Raw genomic sequence first — 20,208 nt, forward strand, 5'->3', positions numbered from 1 at the left:
ATGCCCATTACTGTGGGTAAGTAAACAATTGCAGTCAAATATGAAAAAAATACTATAAATGGAAATAAAGTATTTTATGCTCATTATTAATAGCATTATCTTTCACATCTCTTTTAATGTATTTCATATGTAACAGATGAGAATGTGAGGTTGGTGAATGGTGACAGTCCTTGTGCTGGTAGAGTGGAGGTTCTTCATGATGGTCAGTGGGGAACAGTGTGTCAAGATAAATGGGATATGACAGATGCTGCAGTGGTGTGTAGAGAGGTGGGCTGTGGAGATGTTGTGCAGGTGCCATATTTTTCTCACTTTGGAGAAGGATCAGGACCAATCTGGATGGATGAAGTAAATTGCAGTGGATCAGAGCCCACGCTAAAGAACTGCAGTTCAAATGAATGGGGAACTAGTGACTGCGATCATGAAGAAGATGCTGGAGTTGTGTGTTCAGGTGAGCTTTGAATACTGGTCATCATTATTGTAAAGTAGAGGTACAGTACTAAACATCATAGGCTGAGGGCTATGTTTCATTCACATGAGAAATATAGGGGCATAAATTATATCATGTACAGTATATTACATTTATATAAATCTATAGGTAATTGGATTAAAACTCTATTTTTTGATACAAATAGCCAACAAATACAATTTTTAATAAACGTTTTAACCACTAATCTCTAAAACAAAATACTATTGGAATCACTTCAGGAATGAATTGGACTGGTAAGCAGCTTGACGGCCTCGTTTTGCTACAAATGCAAAAAGACACCTGAATTTAAATTTAATTTTCATACAGTTGATGTATTAAATAAATATTCAAATGAAAAAATTATACCGTACAATGGTGGTGGGGTAAAATTTGTGATATAAACTAAAAATTACTGTAGAAAATTACGTAGAAAAACATGTATAAATAAATACAATACATAAAGGAAACTTGATATGCATGGGTTTGTTAAAATTGTAAGTAAAATCTGTTATAAATTGATATGAAATACGTTACATTTATAGAGACTAATATCCTTTTTATTAGTCTCCATATATTTATAAACACTTATCATTCGCTTTTTATACAGTTTTCCTGTTGTTTTGAAATGCAGAGAAAGTAAATGTTTTTTTACTGTGTACTTTTCATGCAGTTTATTTGACATTTTATTTGACATCTTTGTTTTGTGTAATTTCTGAAGAGTGGTCAGGTCAGTTTTATATTATATATTTTATATCAGTAATATTTCGACATCCCAAAAGGCGGACACATTTTAAAGTGCAAAGGGCCAAATGCGACTCATTGGCAGCCTGTTGGTTATAGAAAATATAGATTTAAGTAGTTTTCAAAATTCAAAATTCATTATTCATAAAGTGAAATAATTTCTATAAAATATTTATGAAATATTATGTTTCTAAAGTATATAATGACCAGTTATCTACCATTCCTTTAAAAGTCCAAAGATAATACTGGGATTCACTGTATTTTCCATTCTTAACTAATCCAATATAACCTTATATGTTGTTCACTTTGTATAATCAGAAATCATAAACTACGGAAGGTTTTCAAGACTTGCTGATGGACCTCATCTGTGTTCTGGAAGAGTTGAGTTGCTTCGTGGAAATACCTGGATGTCAGTGTGTGATGCTGCGTTTGATGATCAGGATGCAGAGGTTGTGTGTAGAGAGCTGAACTGTGGGGTTCCTGTACAGCTGCTGGGAGCAGATGCTTTTGGTGAAGGAGAGGGACACGTGTGGACACAAGACATTCAATGTAGAGGAAACGAATCTCACATTCGATCGTGTTCATCATCAAATTCAACTAATGCAAGTTGCTCCCATGACAATGATGTGGGACTGTCATGTTCTGGTAAATTTCAAAACTTACTATTAGTTTAAAACTATTTGTTGTTTAAGCAATACCATCTCAGATGATATTGTTTTTGTATTTCTTTGTGGTTTTAGTTCTTTGACCAGGTTATACACCAATATTCACTTGCCATATTTTTATATTCGGATTTGTTAACATCTGAAATCTTTGTCCAGGTTTTTCTGACCTCAGACTGGTGAACGGCTCTGATATCTGTTCTGGTCGAGTTGAGCGTCAGTATTTCAGTAAATGGGGCACAGTGTATGATGGGTGCATAAATATGAGAGCTGCCAGTGTTGTGTGTAGACAGCTGAATTGTGGGATTGCTGTGTCTGTTGTGGGAGTGGACTGGTTTGGAGAGGGATCTGGTGAAATCTGGGCTGATGTGTTTGATTGTCAGGGGAATGAAACACAACTCTCACAATGTTCAATCTCTTCATGGAGTCGAGCTGAATACTCTCATAAACAAGATGTTGGAGTCATTTGTTCTAGTGAGTCAACTTCACTCTCTCAATAACACGATGAGAATGTAAGACTCACAAAGTACTGTTTACTAAATAATTGATTTATATTGATAGTTGTTATACTACCTCAGATGTGCAGACTTGCCGTCTAAAATGTCAGATCTTCTTCACAGATTCATCTCTGGCTCTCCATAATGGAACAGTGCTGTTGTCTATAGAGAGAGAGTGTGGGGGGGAGGAGGCAGTCACCTGCCAAGGTGAAAATTTAAATATTAAATTTTGTTGTTAATTATTATTATTTTATAATAACTGTTTCTCTTACTGTGTCTGATCTCAGGTGAGAGGTCGATCAGGCTGGTTGGATCTGGTGGAGATTGTGCAGGGAGGCTGGAGGTTTTTCACAAAGGCTCATGGGGGACAGTGTGTGATGACTCCTGGGATATTAAAGATGCTCATGTGGTGTGCAGACAGCTGCAGTGTGGAGTGGCTCTCAGTGATGTATCAGCCTGGTTTGGTCCTGGTTCTGGACCCATATGGCTGGATGATGTGAACTGTGAGGGGAGTGAGACGTCTCTGTGGAACTGCTCTTCACTGGTCTGGGGAGATCATGACTGTAACCACAAGGAGGATGTAGGAGTCGTGTGCTCAGGTAAACACTAACCTGCAGTAATGGAGTAAATGATGTATGTGTTACATTTGCAAATATTAAATATGCTTTTAAAGTATTTCTATAACCCATACATTTGATCAGACACATCTAGTTTTTAGTAAATGTTAATTAAGAACCATTTAAACTTGTGGTGTATTAGCAGACTGTGAGTATTTGAATTGCTCCTTTTCATTGTAGAGTTTAAAGAACTCAGGTTAACTGAAGGCTGTGAAGGGAATGTGGAGGTTTTCTACAATGGATCCTGGGGTAATGTTTGCTGGAACCAAATGGACAAAGACACAGCGAGACTGATCTGTCAAGAGCTCAACTGTGGAAGATCTGGTGTGCTCTCCTACTCTACAGCAAGGGTGTCATCAGCTCATAACTGGTTGGATAATGTTAAATGTCGACGACATGACTCAAATCTGTGGAAGTGTAAATCTTCCCCCTGGGGAAAGAATTACTGTAGTCAAGATGAAGTGGCTTATATCACATGCTCTGGTAAGAAACGTGTTTATAAAATTCATTGATATTATGTATGTATTCTTTTGAATAAACTTGAATAAAGCATAACATTGCTTTGTGAGCTTAGAAAAATGATTTAGCACTGTGCGATTTTATAAATGTAGTTCCATAAAATTCTATTCAGAGGTGAATGTTATTTTTGTCATATTATAATCTCAGAGAATGAGATTGATGAAGATCCTCGAAGTCATCTGAAATGTTTTACCTCGCCATCTCCTCACCAGAGACAATGCTCAAGTATGTTTATATGATAAATAAATGTTAGTATAAAATTATGATACATATCTGCTCCATTGATTTGTGTTTCACATTTGATGTGTGTGTGATGTAGGTCATGTTCCTCTCAGACTGAGTGGAGGTAAAGGCAGGTGTTCTGGGAGGCTGGAGGTGTATCATAACTCTGAGTGGGGTTCAGTCTGTGATGATCTGTGGGACATCAGAGATGCTCAGGTGGTCTGCAGGCAGCTGGGTTGTGGAGCAGCATTGAGTGCTGATGGGAATGAAGCGTTTGGTGCTGGTGAAGGTGTTGTGTGGCTGAACAGAGTCGAGTGCAGAGGGACTGAGATTCACCTGTGGGACTGTCCTCACGTCCTGAAAAACCACACTGACTGCTCACACAAAGAACATGTTGAACTCATCTGTGCAGGTGAGAGAAACACTGATGAATGGATTTTAATTCCAGCAGTTTATTAAATGTATTTTTTCCATTTACAGATTTGTCTGCACCCACAACTTCAGCCGCAACAACAACAACAGCTTCTCATTCAGTTTCTCAGACTAACAGAAGTCCAGTTTCTTCAACATTGGTGACTCGAGCACAAACTCCTCCATCACCGTCTCTCTTCATTTCTCCTGTGGTCGTGATTGTTCTGGGAGTTTTGCTCTTACTGCTCTTAGTTTTGCTTTTACTCCTCTTGGTGTCACTGCTGATGCTTATTCAGCACAATCGATTGATGAGGAAAGGAACGGAGGTTCACACTTCATATACAGGTGAAGTTCTGACATCAATCTTACTAGAGTCTTGTTCAGTGTGTCATGAGTCATGTGTTGTGAACTGACAGCAGGTTTGTGTGTCTATACTTACAGATCTCTTCAAGAGGATACACTGGACTCAGACTGATGCAGTTTATGAAGAGATTGATCACAGACACACAAACCGACTAAATCATGTTGCTGAGAGAGGTGAGATTTCATGAAATGTTTGTTTTCAAATCATAAAACATAAAGGCCTTTTAATTGTTCAGAAATTCAGATCATATCCTACTTTATTTAATGAATGAGCTGTACAAATATTAAACGTAGTGTTTCCCATCTGTTTCATATACGTGAAGTGTGTAATTCAGTGTATGTTGTGTGAGTTTGTATTGAGTTGAATGTTTAGTTTAGAGTGTTTCAGACAGCTGATGTTAGTTTATTATTAGTCCTGTTAAACCTCCTGCTTCAAACCACAGAATTCCTCTCACAAAACCACAGCTGCAGGTGCATGTGTACAGGTGTTTGGAGGGGGGGTCTTCCTGTCTATATGTATGGAATCTAGTGAGAAATGGGTTCATGTGAGGATACAAGTGTCTGAGCATTTACCTTGATATTTGTTTGTTATATTTAGGACTTGATAGTTCATTCATTACTGGTCGGTTGATCTGTAATTCTCTTACTCAACCTCAAACTTTATTTAAACAAAATAAAAGACCCACGATGGGGTAAAATGGTAACTGAGCAAGTGTAAACAAATCTTGACACATGTGCTATGAGATTTAAATGAAATTCAGGTTCAAATTGTTTGTAATGATCAACATGTTTCTGAGTGTTCTGCTTCACTTTAACAGGCAGTCTCATCTCTGAAGAAAAGCGTTCTGGGTATGAAGATGCTGATAAGCTTCTCTCGGGTAAGAAGACTATAAAGAGAATTTTTAGGTTTGTATCTAATTAAGGCAAATCATTTGCTAATACTTTACAAACATATCAAACATGCGTATACTACACAATACTCAACTACGGCTCTTATTTTTATAGTACAAGAAGAAAAGACTGAATCTTATGATGATGTTTCGAATCGCAGTGACCTGAGAGGTCTGTGACTTTATTGACTGATCACATTTGTTCATTGTTTATTCCACTTTAAAAAGGCCATGACCTCCCCTCATGACCTACAGAAGAACATTTCATGATTTGTTTTTAAACATGTTCTGTGTTTATGAAGAAGAGATGGTGAATAAAGCTGAAAACTATGATATCATTACCGATGGACTGAAAACATACAGTGAGACAGGTGCAGTTCTGTTATTCTCTATTAGGATGAAATATCTGTACATGATGGGAATATATACTTTATAGCTCTATGGGTGTGATGACGTGTGTTTTATGTTACATTTGTAGAAGACAATCTTGAGATGTATGATGATGTCATATCCACAGGACAGAACTCTAGTCCTCAAAGTGGTAAGTTGTGTTCATTTACATTATACTCTGCCATCTAGTGTATTTTAGAAGGGTAATATCATCTCAATGGAACACTTGACAGGATTTTCTAACCCAGAAATAAAGCGGTTTCCCAAAGGAGGGCAACATAACACAACACAATGAAAATTAATTTGTACATCATACTTAAGTGTTGCCGCTTTTGCCCTCATGACCTCAGTGACCGTCAGAATGAAGTGTGATCGTCTCCACAGGCGAACTTTGCTTGTATGTCTTCTGCCAAAATGAAAAGGAAAACTGTGACTGTAACATGCATATACGATGTATAAATGTACACGATGGATAAAAAATCACTATGTGAGTTGTTTTCCCATGTCATGTGATTTCATTAGGAGGAGTTGAGGAGGATGATGATGTGAAGAATGTCTGTGAAGATGTGAGAATCCTGTTAGGTAGGTTGATTACCTATTTAACTTTCTAAAAAGGAGATGCATAATTTAATTTAAATGTTTAATTTCATATTTATCGCTTTGTTCAAAAGTCTTATTTACTTCACAAAAGAATTTGCTTTTGCTTTACACAGAAGATGATATGGGGGAGGAGCCAAAGAAAGTGGGAGGAGCTGTATGACTCAATAAGCCCACCATCTGCCTAATATACGAAAATAATATTACAACTTATATAATTGCTGCTAAAGCTACAGTGCCATATGTTTTAATGATATTTCAAACATTGTTTATTCATTTTAAAGTCACATGCTTTGCTATTTGTATTAGTCAAAGTATTTTCAAAATGCTGAGCAAAAAATGCTGAGGATTTGACTTACTGCTGCTGAATTACGTCTTACTGCTGCTGAATCTCCTGCCGCAAAATCGGGTTGAATCTTTTTTGGCATTATAAACTGTGCATCAATGATTAAAAAAACTATTGATAAATTTGCGTGTGCTTGAGGATCTTCCTAAATGACAAATTAAAAGTAAGCACATATTTCACATATATGAGGTTTTACTTTATACCGTTTTAATAAATAGTCATATTTTAACATGTGGGGTTGACGTGTCAGAAGTTTGTTGCGAGTTCATGTGTGATCCGAGTTGTGTTCTGTTGTTCCGGTCATGAGCGCACGAGGGCAGCAGAGGGTAAATCAGTCTCACATTGTGATTTATGGTGCGTGTGTATGTTATTTGACCAGTCTCATTAGTTTTTTAAAGATATACATTTTAGAAAAAAGAATTTTACTTAAATACCAAAATCCAATGACTGCACCTTACATGTATTTCAAGTCTTTCTCAGGTTATGATTCCTATGTTGTCCCTCTTCTTTAAAGAACTATGATTTCAAAGTGTTTAAAAGAACAATAAGAGATACGTGTAGCTGTAGTTATTTACATTATTTCAAGACACAAAAGCTTTTCATGGTTTTGGTCCACCCCATCCAGATAATTAAAACCTGCACCCCTCCTTTGTTCGGCTTAATGACTCCAAACTAATGAACTAACTGCACATGTGGATCTTGTAATATGCGTTTAATAATATTAGTTTTGTCATGCTGTCTGCATGGCATTTACTGTTTAGTTTTTTTGCTTATTTAATAAAATAGTTATAAATCTGTAATAAAAAATATGATATATTATGTATATTATATTTTTACTTGATTAAAAGTCTTAAAAGTTTGTAAAAGTTTTTACAAGCAGTAACACATTTCCAAAGTAGGTGAGCCATCAATCCTGATGGTGCAAAACTTCACTGTAAAAAAACAGCATATGCTGGTTTGCGCTGGTCCATAGTTGGTTTAGAAACAGACTAAACTGAGAGGACAGCAGTGATGAGACCTGGTGAGAGTCTTTACACTTACACATTTGGCAGATGCTTTTATCCAAACCGACTAATTGTACTAAACATTTATTTCTAATTATGTGCAAGCCGTGCTCTAACCACTGAGCTACAGGATATGTTCCCAAATATTGTCACAGCAAACCTGTTTTCCACATTTCAATAACACAGACGTGCTGTTGAAGAATCGATCCAGGAGGCTCATGACAGAGAAGAGTCTTTATAACGAACACTCTCTGAACCATCATCAGCAGTGCTTCGAAAGGAAGGGGTGAGCAGTGGAGTGAGCTCTTGGTTACAATTGGCAACCTCACTGCTAGATGCCGCTACATTTCCTACACTGGACCTTTAAATAGTTACTTTATCTGACAGATTCCTCCGGTACCATACCGTAAACACTAACCTGAGGTATAACAATGAGAAGCTGCACCGGGACTGTAAAAGTTGTATTGAATAAATTGGATCTTTGAAGTAATGCTCTTCCAATTCGAGCAGTAAAGCGATCACCCAAAAGAAGTGAGTTTATCGTTTGCAGCCGTTTAACTGAATTACATAACAGATATATAATGTTAATACATTTCCATCTTAAATTCATAGGCATGACACATTAATTCAAAATAATCAAATGACACCACGAGACTGCTGGGCTGGACTGTGCTGCTGAGTGTCTAGGATGACTTCCTGACAGTTATCAGAAAGATCTTCCAAGAAGAAAACAACATCCAGGTGTTGACAGAGTGCGCCTTTGTGGTGTATTGTCCCAAGGCTCTGGTTATCCGCAAACACGTCCAGACACCAAGTGTGGTGGAGTGCATGACGGTGAGTATTACACTGTAATTCCAACTTTAAAAAGTTTTCCCATCCTTACCCTTATTGGTAAGTGTCATATCCGATTTTTTAAGGTGAATAAATGGATAAATAGACAACAACACAAGTTTGACTTTTATAGAGCAAACGACTGCAGCAAAACAGGTGGCCATGTTTGCCCTGTCACAGGAAGAGGAAAAGGTAAGTTTAAAAAGTTTGAGAAATTTTGAGACTTTGGGTCAGAAAGAAAAGGTTTTGATGATTGATTACCTGTCAAATTCAACCTCGACAGTGGAAACAATTACTGCATGTAAGCAGCTACAATGTTGTGGTGGCCCAGACGCTGTTCTGCAAGATGGCTGATAACTCAAGGTTGGTAGGATTTGTCAAAACAATTTTATAAAAAAATACACATTTCGTTATCATCATTTCAAAGCGTTTATGCGTTTGCTGAACCACACATGAAACTGTGTGTGCAACATGTCATCTATGTTTTTTACTTATTAGCAAGAATTTTACAATGCTGCAAACATCATTGAATGTTGTCATTTACACTGTTTTTAAGTAACAAAACCATTCTTTGCAGCACACTTTGACCTGCGATTACCTTCAGAGAACCGAATCAGCACCTGGATCACAAAGCAGGGCTGGAAGAGTAACATCTCCTCTGCTTCTTGCAGCAGAAGGGAAGCCGTCAGGATCATTGGATAAAGTGATGGTCTACAAATCAACCCATAGCCAGCAGTCAATGACTGTATTACTCAAAAACCACTACATTCACTTCCATATGTTTCCATTAATTAATAATATGCATAGTTTTTTAATCTCGCTTCCTGCTTATATGATTTTTATATTATTGTATATATTTATTTTTATTTTGTGGAATATATCGTTACTTTTTAAGTGTAAATAATGACATCTTGTTGTAATACAAAAAAAGAAATTAAAAAATCTATACCAAACATCAATTTTTATGTTAATACGATACGTAAAGTTGGCAAGAACCCCAGAATTTAATTCATAAACACAACAAAAATATATGCTACTTACACAAGTTTCTACGTAATTACGCATCGCGATTGAGCACAAAGTGAAGTTTGAAGCGCGTTAATTTGTGTTCCAGTCATGAGCGCATGATGGCAGTAGAGAGTAAACCAGTCTCTCACTATGGTTTATGTTGCTTTAAAATGTTATTTATTTAACCAGTTGTATTAAGTTGACCTGTCTGCTCTTAACGTCGATGTGTCGATGGAGTTGATGCACATCTCAGACTGATGACTATACACTGTAGCTGAATGTAAGATTAGTTAAGATGATGATAAAGGTGATACTGAGAGACAGGTGATATCAGTCCTGGAGGAGAGTTTGACCAAATACTGTTGTGTAAAATAGTATGGGATAAGAAAGAGATTTACTGTGGTGTACTGTGGTAAGTTTAAGTCGGTGTCAGACCCATTATTCAACTGAACTGATGTGTTTTCCAGTTCTCCTGAAAGGTTAGGCTATCGCAAGCAATTAAGTCTTGAGGTGGGCTCTGGTATATTTGGTCTGTAGGCCTACCATGGTCTATATTGTTTGGTTCATTCAGTGAGAATATTGTCACTTAAAAAATAAAACAGTAGTAAAATTAGGTGAAAGAACAAAAAAAACTTTTCCAGTCGCAACACAAAACACAAAACAACATTAGGCCTACTGATTCTTTGATTGATAGTTCTGTAACTGTCATCTAGTGTATGAATGAAGTATTACAATATTGAATGAGCATAAATGCTGGTCCAAATATATAAATAGATATATTCTAAATATATCTTGATCCAATCCTTTAGTATATTTACAGATTCTGTTTTATTATGTTATATATAGCATACAGGTATTGTAGGTATTTATACTTCATTGAAATTTAATTTGTACTTTGTTTTATGTGAATTTAAATGGTTGCTTTGTCTAATTTGTTGTTTGGTTAAAGTCAGAGAACTTGAAGGTTTGCAAATTATCTTTCATTTTAAATGTACAATGCATTTAATGAGAATGGATAAGAAGTGCACATAACATTTATGAAGAGTGTGTGTGTACTGTGTTTTAAAGTGTGTGAGAGTGTGTGAAGGGATCATATAGTTTCCTGCAGATGACAGGATTTGATGTAGAATAGAAAGTGTTTCCGTACTCTCATTTATTTTGTATAAATTTATCTTTAATCTTGCAGGTGTTTGTCTCCTCTGTAGATGGAGGGAGGAGTCTTGTACATCAGCGCTGACGTTCTTCTGATATATATGGAGAAAATCACAAATATCTCTTCTGATTTGTTACTCAAGTTGTTTGATGATTTCCTTTGTTAATTCTAATAAGGTAACAGAGAGTGTGATTGGTCTCTCTCTCTCTCTCTCTCTCTCTCTCTCTCTCTCTCTCTCTGTGTAGAGGGGTTGTAATGATCCAGTGTGTTCAGTCTATGAGTGAGGAACTTTACACAGACTTCTCATTATTCTCAATCAGACTGTGTGTACAGTAGAGGAATATGGAGATCTGTCTCACACTTATGACTTTAGTGTTATCTGTAGTTATGACCAAAACTGCCGGTAAGTACAGATTTGGGATAAAAGTATTTTGCTTTTAAATATATGTAGTATACTATACTTAAAATCAATGTCTGTTGTCTTTATCTCATAATATAATAGGAGTATGTGTGAGGTTGGTGAATGGTGGCAATTGTTGTGCTGGTAGAGTGGAGGTTCTTCATGTTACTATTTACAAAGGGCAAACTATTGACATGCTATTTTATACTATTGTGTGTGTTTATTGAGGGGATAGGCATTGCAAATTACACTGCATCATATTTTCTAAATAATTTACTTATTATGAATGTGCAGTTATCATAAAATAATTTTCATTTATGAGGCCTGTTGCATGCAAATTACTCTTATAAGTAATAAGAATGTTTTTAGTAATTACTTATACTGTACATACTGTGCAGCTAAAACTGTAGCTTGGAACACCCTTTATCATCAGGATGCAGAGGTTGTGTGAAGAAAGATGATTGTGAAGTTTCTGTACAGCTGCTGGGAGCAGATGCATTTTGTTATGAAGAAAGGGGTGTATGTGGACACAAAAGATTTAATGTAGTGACAACTAGCAATCAAAAACAACTTTTTTTGACACTCTGTATTTTTTTAACAGTGAAAACCAAGTTCAACATGTTCAAATGTATATTCTTTGTCCAGGTTACTCTGCAGTCAGACTGGTAAATGGTTCAGACTCCTGTTCTGGTCGAGTTGAGCGTCAGTATTTAACTGAGTGGGGAACAGTGTGTGATGGGTGCCTGAATATGAGAGCTGCCAGTGTTGTCTGTAGACAGCTGAATTGTGGGATTGCTGTGTCTGTTGTGGGAGTGGACTGGTTTGGAGAGGGATCTGGTGAAATCTGGGCTGATGTGTTTGATTGTCAGGGGAATGAAACACAACTCTCACAATGTTCAATCTCTTCGTGGAGTCGAGCTGAATACTCTCATAAACAAGATGTTGGAGTCATCTGTTCTAGTGAGTCAACTTCACTCTCTCAATAACATAATGAGAATGTAAAACTTATTTTGGTTAAATGTGAGATCTTCTCTTCAGATTCCGCTCTCTCTCTTCATGATGGTGGTGTAAGGTTGTCTGGAGAGAGAGAGTGTGAGGGGGAGCTGGAAGTTTACATTGATCAGGTCTGGAGGAGAGTTCTGCTGGACTCATGGAGTGTCACTGAATCCTCTGTGGTCTGCAGACAGCTGGGCTGTGGCTCTGTGCTGAACTTCTCTGGCTCCTCTTCATCCAGTGCTGAACACAGTCATGAGTGTGTGATGGGCTTCAAGTGCTCTGGGACTGAACATCATCTGAGGAACTGCATCAGCTCTACTCAAACTCTCAACTGCCGCTCCAAACAACACCTGACAATCACCTGCCTTGGTCAGAATGACAATATCTAATTGTATTTTAATTCTAAATCAATTAGTTTGTGTATAATAACTGTTTCTCTCTCTATGTTCTCTCAGATGAGAGGTGGATCAGGTTGGTGGGATCTGGTGGAGATTGTGCAGGGAGGCTGGAGGTTTTTCACAAAGGCTCATGGGGGACAGTGTGTGATGACTCCTGGGATATTAAAGATGCTCATGTGGTGTGCAGACAGCTGCAGTGTGGAGTGGCTCTCAGTGATGTACCAGTCTGGTTTGGTCCTGGTTCTGGACCCATATGGCTGAAAGATGTGAACTGTGAGGGGAATGAGACGTCTCTGTGGAACTGCTCTTCACGGGTCTGGGGAGATCATGACTGTAAACACAAGGAGGATGTAGGAGTCGTGTGCTCAGGTAAACACTAACCTGCAGTGATGAGGTTATCGTTTGAGGATGATTTTTTATTTTGTTTCTATAACCCTTAAATTTGGTCAGATACATTTATTTCAAAATACATAAATTGTCAATTTCTTAACATTTGAACTTACAGTATATCGTACATTTCAGTGTGGTTGATTTAACTTTCCCTTTTGTTGTAGAGTTTAAAGAGATCAGGTTAAGTGAAGGCTGTGAAGGGAATGTGGAGGTTTTCTACAATGGATCCTGGGGTAATGTTTGCTGGAATCAGATGAACAGAGACACAGCGAGTCTGATCTGTCAAGAGCTCAACTGTGGAAAATCTGCCAGTGAACCCAGTTATTCAGTTGGATTGAGGTCATGGAATTGGTTGGATGAACTTAAATGTAGATCACATGACTCCACTGTATGGCAGTGTCCATCACCAGCCTGGGGACAGAATAACTGTGATGAAGATGAAGTGGCCAACATTACCTGCTCTGGTAAGTTGGACATTCAAATTACTGTCTAGTGGTCATATTTCTTATAATTTTGTAATGTAATTAAATAATGTTCACTTAATTTGTGAGATAAGACTAAGGTAAAAGTACGTACCATTGGAGGAATTTGGTGAAGGTGATGATTTATAAAATGTTCTGCTCAGTATTTAATTCAATTGTATCATGTTATATAATTAGAGAAGGTGATTGATGATGTTCCCCGGAGTCATCTGACATGTTCTACCACACCATCTCCTCACTGGAGACAATGTTCAAGTATGTGTTTATATTATTTTATGGATTCATGAAAAAAAGTTTAAATTTCTGAAAAAAATTCACACCACAGTGTTAGTGTGTTTGTAAATGCTGTGTGATGTGTGTGATGTAGGTCATGTTCCTCTCAGACTGCTTGCAGGTGAAGGCAGGTGTTCTGGGAGGCTGGAGGTGTATCATAACTCTGAGTGGGGTTCAGTCTGTGATGATCTGTGGGACATCAGAGATGCTCAGGTGGTCTGCAGGCAGCTGGGTTGTGGAGCAGCATTGAGTGCTGATGGGATTGAAGTGTTTGGTGAAGGTGTTGTGTGGCTGAACAGAGTCGAGTGCAGAGGGACTGAGATTCACCTGTGGGACTGTCCTCACGTCCTGAAAAACCACACTGACTGCTCAAACAAAAAACGTGTTGGATTCATCTGTGCAGGTGAGAGAAAAAACACTGAGTTATGAAATGATTATAATTTCAGCAATTTAATGTGTGTTTTTGTTTTTACAACAGGAGATTTTCCTCGCATAAAATATAGGAACCCAGTTCAGACAACACCAGTTACTCTCTTCATTCATCCAATGGTTGTGATTGTTCTGGGAGGTTTGGTCTCACTGCTCTTTGTTTTGCTCTTACTCCTCTTAGTGCCGCTGCTAATTCTAATTCAACACAAAAGAGTGTTGACTAGAGGTACATAGATCCACACATCACATGCACTTTTCACAAGTTTGAAGTGCCTGTTATGTTCTATTCAAAATCACTTCATTTCTCAAAGATCTCGAAACGGTTCATTCAAAGCAGTTCGAAGATTGTTTTCCAAAACCCCTCCCTTTCATGAGCCCACTTTGCTCCGATTGGTTTGCCACCCCAGTGTTTTTATGATTGTTCTTTCCACATAGACTCCATAGATGCACAACTAATCAACTTTAGCTCCGGAGGTTATAAGTAACTTATGGCTGGAATACACTACAGACTTTGAAAACTAGACATCATACACTTGCAGACTTTTTCAAAGTTTCAGATAGAAACACACTAACTGATTCAATCTACAGACTGGCACAGACTTTCTGCAACAAGTCTAGACTGAAATTTGGGCAAAATCTGAGCAAAAGTCTTGTAGTGTATTTACACCAAGAAGATGGTTAGCACACAGAGATACTAAGGTTACAATATGGCATCGATTTGTATCATAAAGATAATGAGACTTATGTTAGAGAATGGACCCACAGCTTAACAGTAAACACAGCGCAAAACTACAACGTTAATACGTTAGCCGATTGCTAATGTGTAAACATGACTGACTGATGAAACATTACAGTTTGTCGATACAAATCTTTCCACATCCTTTATAAGCATATTGAAAGCAGGCATTGTGGTACATGCATTAGCCGAACGCTTATGTGACTGACTGAAATATCCACATCGATTATCATGAATTCACGTCATGAAAACAACAGACACTCTACATTCAATGACACATTTTTACTCTTGTAAGCGAACTGGACCCACAACTAAACAGTAAACAGAATGGTATTTGCATTAGCCGTAATGCTATTGCTAACGTGACTGACATGAATGCGATATTACAGTTTATGAACAAAATTGATCCAGATCTTTAATCATGAATCCAAGTTATAAAAAGGAAATTAATTGATGGATACTTAAACACATAATGTGGGCTACTATCTGATTATCAGTAGTAACGTTATTTCATAAGGACAGTTATAGCTGTGTACACCACATAACACACAAAATTTGTAATTTTCAACATTCAATAGCATATATAAAGTTACACATAAATTATAAATCACATTTACAGATTGTGATTCAGAGATGTTTATTGGTCCAATTAAAGTTATGCTGCTGAGCCATCTTTTTTATGGACAAGCATTTTGCTAATTCAGACTGTTCCTGTTTTGCGAGCAGATTATAAATTTTTCACGTCTGAAAATGACACTCAAAAGATTAGAAAATGTAGACTCGTTCGGGCGGTTCGGAGTCTTCTCTTTATTTTGGGAGACAATATATTTATTTATCATGGACTTTTTTGCACACTGCAATAAAGACAATTTTTCAGTGTTGGGTAAATTACTCTGAAGAAGTAATGGATTACTAGTTACTGATTACATATTCAATAGTGTAATTAGATTACTGTACAAATTACTCTCTTAGTTAAATGATTAGTAAAAGGATGGCCATGAAACAGCTTTTTAAATTAATTCAAATAAATAATATTAAACTGCATAAAGTAATATTAAGTGACTAAAGTATTACAAATGTGAGAATTATACATTTAAGAACGGATTTAAAAGTTAGAATTTGAATTTTGATGTCAATTCCCCCATTGCACACACATATGTTAGACAAAGTATTTAGTTTAATTACATTAAAAGTAACTAAGTAAATTACGGAAATAATAAGAGTAATCTCTTACTTTACTTTTCCAAGGAAAAGTAATTCAATTACAGTAACTAATTACTTAGTAACTACAGTCGTGGCCAAAAGTTTTGAGAATTACATAAATATTTGTTTTCAAAAAGTTTGCTGCTAAACTGCTTTTAGATCTTTGTTTCAGTTGTTTCTGTGATGTACTGAAATATTATTACAAGCACTTAATACGTTTCAAAGGCTTTTATCGACAATTACATGACATTTATCCAAAGAGTCAGTATTTGCAGTGTTGGCCCATCTTTTTCAGGACCTATGCAATTCGACTGGGCATGCTCTCAATCAACTTCTGGGCCAAATCCTGACTGATAGCAACCCATTCTTTCATAATAACTTCTTGGAGTTTGTCAGAATTAGTGCGTTTTTGTTTGTCCACACGCCTCTTGAGGATTGACCACAAGTTCTCAATGGGATTAAGATCTGGGGAGTTTCCAGGCCATGGACCCAAAATTTCAACATTCTGGTCCCTGATCCACTTAGTTATCACTTTTGGCTTATGGCACGGTGCTCCATCGTGCTGGAAAATGCATTGTTCTTCACCAAACTGTTTTGGGATTGTTGGAAGAAGTTGCTGTTGGAGGGTGTTTTGGTACCAAAACTGAATCCTCTTTAGGAGACGATCCTGGCGCTTGCTGGATTTTCTTGGACGCCCTGAAGCCTTCTTTACAAGAATTGAACCTCTTTCCTTGAAGTTCTTGATGAACCTATAAATTGTTGATTTAGGTGCAATCTTAGTAGCCACAATATCCTTGCCTGTGAAGCCATTTTTATGTAACGAAATGATGGCTGCACACGTTTCTTTGCAGGTCACCATGGTTAACAATGGAAGAACAATGATTTCAAGCATCACCCTCCTTTTAACATGTCAAGTCTGCCATTCTAACCCAATCAGCCTGACATAATGATCTATAGCCTTGTGCTTGTCAACATTCTCACCTGAGTTAACAAGATGATTACTGAAATGATCTCTGCAGGTCCTTTACTGACAGCAATGAAATGCAGTGGAAAGGTTTTTATGGGATTAAGTTAATTTTCATGGCAAAGAAGGACTATGCAATTCATCTGATCACTCTTCATAACATTCTGGAGTATTTGCAAATTGCTATTATAAAAACTTAAGCAGCAACTTTTCCAATTTCCAATATTTATGTAATTCTCAAACCTTTTGGCCACGACTGTAGTTACACACAACACTGCAATTTTGGGAAATCCAGGTAACGAGCACTTTAAACAATAAAGAACTACATCTAGTAAACACTAATGCTTTTCTATTGTAACATGGATTCTATGTTTAGTGTGTCATGAGTCATGTGTTGTGAACTGACAACTGGTTTATATGTTTACACTCACAGCTCTCTCTAAGAGGAGACACTGGACTCAGACTGAAGCAGTTTATGAAGAACTTGAGCACAGACACACAAACAAACACTTCACACAGAGAGGTGAGTCTTCATTCAGAATATATTTTAAACCGCACTGTATATATGTCAAATTTGAGTTGTTTCTACCTCAAACAGCTGTGAGAATCAATATTCATCTCCTCTGTTAAACCTCCTGCATCTAACACAGAATTCCTCTCACAAAACCACAGAGCTGCAGGTGCATATCTATAGATGCACGTTTACATTAGGCTTTGCTTGTGTGTTTGTGTGTCAGTGAATGTCACCCTGTGCTGTACTTGTTTTTGAAGAGGGGAGCTTCATGTGCTTTGTATATGGTGTACACAGTTGGTAACATTTAATATTTGATGTGCTCTGTTTTGTAAGGTTATATTGAGTTTAGTGGTCCGGTGATCTTATATTCTTGTCTTGAACACGTATACTCACAGACATGTGCTGTATGATCAATCGGAAGTAACGGTTCAGGCTGTTTGTAATGCTAAACATGTTTCTGACTGTGCGTCTTCATTTTAACAGAGAGTCTCATCTCTGAAGAACAGTATTCTGGATATGAAGATGCTGATCAGCTTCTCTCAGGTTAGAAGACTGAAATTGATATTTTTAGGGGGGGGGGCTTTTTTACAACAGAGTACAGTTGAGAGCTGAAAGGAAACACAGGGTGGAGCAGGATCAGAAAAGGACTGCTGAGACAGGAATTGTTGTCGGATCGCAATGAGCACACTTGTGCTATATGTCAGTGCACTGATCCATGGGCAATAGGCGCCGACATATGAAATTATTTTTTTTGTTTATTTTGACTAATTTCGAAAATAAAAATGCTGCTATTCACAATATTAAACATTCTGGGTATGCCTTTATCTTGATAGCAAAAGAACACAAGATTGAATATTATGATGATGTCGCCAATGGCAGTGACCTGAAAGGTCTGTGACTTTATTGACTGAGGAAATAATTTAATTTAAAAACATGATCTCTTGACCTATAAGAGCGAATTTCATATTATGTTTCCAAACATGTTGTGTGTTTATGTAGAAGAGATGGTGAAAAACACGACAGCAGAATACTATGATGATGTCATCCCTGATGGACTAAAAGCAGACAGTGAGACAGGTGGAGTTCCATTATTCTGGATAAGGATGAAGTATAAGATCTGTACATGAAAGGAAAATATATAGCTCGATAAGTGTGATGATGTGTTTCGTGTTACATTTGTAGAAAACGCACTTGAGAATTATGATGATGTCATCACCACAGGACAGAACTCTGATTCTCAAAAAGGTGGGTTGTGTCTACCATCTACGGTATTAAACACTAAACAGGGTTTCACTAACTGTAAGTATAAGCAGTTTACAATGTAAGTTATCTGACCTAATTATTTTATGGGCTTTGTTATGTTTCACTTCATGCATGTAGACACACCAGAGACTTATGATGATGTCATCATCCATGGACAGAACTCTCAATTTGTAATTGGTGAGTTGGTTAAACTGGTTCGTAAATTGGTTAAGTATGACTATTGTATTTATTTTAGTCATGCAGTCACTGTGACTATCCATTGTAATCTGTTAGTCTCAGAAAGTCATAAAATAGGACTGTGATTTCAGGAGTTCAGGAAGAGTATGATTTAAAGAATGAAAACGAAGATGTGACAAACCAGTTAGGTAATATTTTAAATATTTTCTCTTTATAAATTATGGATTTAAATGGTCAGTGCATTATTTAAATGTGTTTAAAATCTTAATGCAACTAACATTGAAAAATGTACTTTTGACACAACAGATTATGATGATGTGATGGATGAGTCAAACATTGTGGGCGGGACTGTGTGACTGAATAAACACACCCACTTCCTCATGCCATGAAATCATGTTGTTGCTACAGGATCTTGATACAATCTGTTAAGTTACATAAGTGTCATACAACTTATTCAGATGCGCAATAGTAACTACAGAAGTGTTTTTATGTTTAAACAGCTTTGTACTAAAAGAGACTGAACAATTGAAACAAGAATGAATTTAAATGAATATTATCAATGCTTTTTAGAAATAAATGAGAAAACATAAAATGCTGGAAATGTGTAAAGAAATAAAAATATCGATTGCATTTTAAATTTTATGGCTGGTTGAACAAAGTATAAATTAAGACATCATATTGTATTTTATGGGAAAGTGGTTGGTTGGGACAATCAATCTGAATTTACCCTGTATTTACTGCTTTATGTAGTTGTGTAAATTATGGAAATGTAATAGTATCCAGTCACCATTTTATTGATAACAAATATAAGTACTAAATTGTCAAGAAACATGGGAAAGAACCCAACTGCAGGCAGCAGTTTAAGAGGTGAACAAAGGGATTTAAAATATAAACACAAAACCAGGACCCATGGGGGGGTAAAACAATAATCACAGGTAAACAGAAATGAAAACTAAATAAACACTAAACTAACCAAACACTAGACATGAACTAAACTCAACACTTACTAGAACAAGACAGAATAATCACCAACAAGAACACGAGCATGAGATGAGCATGTGGAACAGGTAAGCGTTACAAATACATTACATGAATACATACCAGTCAAAACACGGGTAGCACATAAGTGGCACACTGAATACAAGACGAGACAAGAGAGACCACATGGAAGACCGAAAGGGTCAAAATTCTGAAGGGCTAATGCCCTTATTGCTTTGAATGATTTAGCCTCCAGTGTGAAAGCTTGGATGAGGTGTAGGGGTCCAA

At 36.9% G+C, this 20,208-nt stretch overlaps 1 protein-coding gene across 1 annotated transcript; it reads left to right on the forward strand.

Annotated features, from left to right (window-relative positions):
• On the forward strand, positions 1-19,584 carry LOC130421236 (scavenger receptor cysteine-rich type 1 protein M130-like). Its single transcript, XM_056749018.1, has 33 exons — positions 1-16; positions 137-448; positions 1,526-1,852; positions 2,029-2,220; positions 2,654-2,965; positions 3,164-3,466; positions 3,650-3,727; positions 3,822-4,136; positions 4,205-4,480; positions 4,577-4,672; positions 5,317-5,376; positions 5,504-5,560; positions 5,691-5,759; positions 5,867-5,929; positions 6,301-6,360; positions 8,429-8,559; positions 8,643-8,748; positions 9,134-9,202; positions 11,763-12,077; positions 12,156-12,482; positions 12,569-12,880; positions 13,066-13,365; positions 13,561-13,638; positions 13,751-14,059; positions 14,135-14,311; positions 17,422-17,511; positions 17,986-18,045; positions 18,336-18,392; positions 18,502-18,579; positions 18,685-18,747; positions 18,883-18,942; positions 19,074-19,130; positions 19,249-19,584. The coding sequence occupies exons 1-33, from the start codon at positions 1-3 to the stop codon at positions 19,296-19,298; spliced, it is 5,175 nt and encodes a 1,724-aa protein (XP_056604996.1). The 3' UTR covers positions 19,299-19,584.
• The last annotated feature ends 624 nt before the right edge of the window (positions 19,585-20,208 follow it).

This window comes from Triplophysa dalaica, chromosome 5 (genome assembly GCF_015846415.1).
Source record: "Triplophysa dalaica isolate WHDGS20190420 chromosome 5, ASM1584641v1, whole genome shotgun sequence".
Taxonomy (NCBI): domain Eukaryota; kingdom Metazoa; phylum Chordata; class Actinopteri; order Cypriniformes; family Nemacheilidae; genus Triplophysa; species Triplophysa dalaica.